The sequence below is a fragment of the Monopterus albus genome, unplaced genomic scaffold (assembly GCF_001952655.1).
Source record: "Monopterus albus unplaced genomic scaffold, M_albus_1.0 scaffold1321.1, whole genome shotgun sequence".
Lineage (NCBI taxonomy): Eukaryota > Metazoa > Chordata > Actinopteri > Synbranchiformes > Synbranchidae > Monopterus > Monopterus albus.
Window position 1 is genome coordinate 1,044 of NW_018129199.1, and position 2,929 is coordinate 3,972.

The window sequence follows — 2,929 nt, forward strand, 5'->3', positions numbered from 1 at the left end:
AATAAAAAGTTATACAGCACTGGGCCCGGAAAGACAGAACAGGAAAACTGTTTTCAAAAGCCCCGAGCCATTGTTTCTGTTACATTTATCTTCCTGGGTGGAGTCCGCCCTGCACAGAGGTTGGATTTACACGTATCCTAATTCTATAGGCCAGCCTCTGCCCACGCTTGCTTGCTGAACATGTGCTAGAAGCCAAGTGTGTGTGAGTGCTGTGATTTCAGGCGGTAGCTAACAATGAATACTGAACAATTGGTTGTCACTATTTGTATACGCTATTACAGGACAAAGCAGTCCTAGTGAATATGCAAAACGGGCCAAGTTGGATTCTGCCCAGGTCGTGTAACACTGGACCAGCGTTTTACTCTTGTAAGCTTACTGGAGGGATCCTGGGAGCGTGCTCACCCAGTCTAGATGTGTTTTGTGGACTTGGAGAAGGCTTATAACTGGGTCCCTGTGGGATCTTGTGGGAGGTACTTCAGGAGTACAGGGTACCAGAGCCGTTGGTACGACATCCAGAGTGAGAGTTGTGTCCATATACTTGTCAAAAAGTCAAACACATTCCCAGTTGGTGTTGTCCTTTGTCACCAACTCTATTTGTGATCGTTGTCAAAATTCATTGTTCATTCATATGGTATAGTATGTAGAGTACACATTTGACTGCTGTAGTTAAAAACCTATAAAATTTTAATATGCAATAAAAAGAACATCAAATCCAAAATCTTTTCCATAAAAGTGTTGTTGGGGCCACTTTTTCACCGGTTTTAGATCAGTATTTGTTACAGTAGCAGAGATTTGTTAATCACTAAACTTCTCACATTTTAATTTAGGAATTGTTTAAGCCCCAGAATGCTACATTATTTAATATTTTACAAAAGCAAAGATTAGCTAAAATTAATTGTCTAACAGAACATTTGTTTCTTCTTCCTTCTCGGGTAATGCTTTATTTTACAGGTTTACTATTTTCTCATAATTTCTTGAAAGCTTCCTGCAATGAACCATGTAGTTTGGTACTAATGACAGAAAAATAGAGGCTGAGTTCTAAGACTGATCTTGTTTTTCTTAGTCTACTGATTTGTGTTGAGTTTATTATTGGATTCCATATGAATTTCCATAAAAGGAACCACTCAGTGTAAACCCCAGTTAATATTTACTGTTAATTTATTAATAATTTAAAATTGTATTCTTCATTATTTATACATAAGTTGAACATTTTGCATGCGTAGTTCACCTTCTGCCCCCTGAAGAATGCTTCAAGTTTGTGTTTGCGTAGCATTTAGAAATAGCTGGAAGTGTACTATCTGATCACTCTCTACTTGTCCTGTAATTTGTACCAAATAATATGGCTTCTTCCAGGTAACGTCATGGGAAATGACTTAACAATAAACTGGAATTCATAAACCTGTAAAATATAGCATTACTGAGATTTCACGTCAACTAGTTTTTGTAATTTTGATATTGAAAGTCTAAATTGATGTATTTCATTGAAAATAATAATAATACACAGTTTGACACATCTTTGTGTCAAAGCCCAAAGCCCCCCCCCCCTTTTTTTTTTTTTTTGTAAATAAAGTTATAAAACAGACTCAACTCTGTGTTGTATTTAAACTTTACTGTTGCTGGCAGTGTGCACCCAGCAGTCAGCATTTCCGTTAGATTTCCATAGATTCCTATGACGAAACCAACAGTTTATAACATGCACAGAAGTCCAGAGTCCAGATGCTGTAGCTGAGAGCTGTGACAACCCCGTAGGCAACATTTCTCTCATTTTTCTGTGTGATCCTGAACTAACATGGAGCAGATCAGCAACTTCCTCTGCAGGTATAAAAACTACAACTTTTTCACTGGTTTAACAACTGCTGAGGAAATTGATTCACTGCAGAGCTTTGAAGTACGAGACAGTGACATATTCCTCATCACTTATCTAAAATCAGGTCAGTAAAACAGTCACTATATCACATTATTTGTATTCATGGTGTTGGGAACAGATTCACTGATGTGTGATTTCTCCAAACTGCTCCCCCTCACAGGAACTATATGGACTCAGCAGATCATCATCTCGACTCCCATTGATGTAGCGTTATGGGGAGTTAAAAATTTCAACACAGTGGATTCATGTTTATTATTATATTAACAATATAAACAATCTACATTCCTGCGACCGTCTCCACGTCTTTTCGCCTCTCACCTCACCCCAGCTCTCATGCCTCTGGGCCTGAAGGACAAGAAGGCAAAGGTGTGTATTTTATGCACTGGTGGACGAAGTAGTAATACCACAGTGTAAAAGTACTTTATTATGAATAAAAGTCCTGCTGTCACAATCTTATTTAAGTAAACTTACAAAAGTATTAACATCAAATACCAAAAGCAAAAGTACTCATTGTACAGAATGTCATGTTTTACATTAATGTTTGTTACACTAAACTGGTATTAAAAATGCTGGGTGTATAAATCTGATTTTTGTTAGATCAACATTCAAAAATCCAAATCCTGTCTGTTCAATTTACCATAATGTACGACAGAAAAAAGCAGCAAATCTACATATTTTAGAAGCTACAACCACCAGGTATAAACATTTTTCAACAGGTTGTTTGGGACATTTGATTATATGATTAACTGATTTAAAATCAGTTAAAATTATTAAAACAGTCACAGATTAATAAGAACAACTGGGGGCCATAAGAGATGTGGCCCCCAGTTGTTCAGCTACTGTATTCCTTTCACGGCATCTCTAGTGTAATGAGCTTACTAACTGTCTCAGTTATAGTCATTCAACGTTAAAATAAGTTAACATTTGTAAATCTTGAAGCACAATAAGAAGATACTATTTGGACATTTTTACTTAACACAATTAGATGAAAGATCAAAATAACTAATTAAATATATGACTTTCTAATTAAAAAACAGATAGATAATTGGTGACTTAATATTT

General features: G+C 36.2%; 1 protein-coding gene across 1 annotated transcript in view; it reads left to right on the forward strand.

Annotated features, from left to right (window-relative positions):
• The window catches only part of LOC109953783 (amine sulfotransferase-like), a gene marked incomplete at its 5' end in the record, with an annotated part of 1,222 nt that extends 879 nt beyond the window's left edge, over positions 1–343 (forward strand). The window contains one exon of the mRNA XM_020589245.1: positions 282–343. Coding sequence (XP_020444901.1) covers positions 282–343 — 62 coding nt within the window. The remainder of the gene's footprint in view (positions 1–281) is intronic.
• Positions 344–2,929: the final 2,586 nt, after the last annotated feature.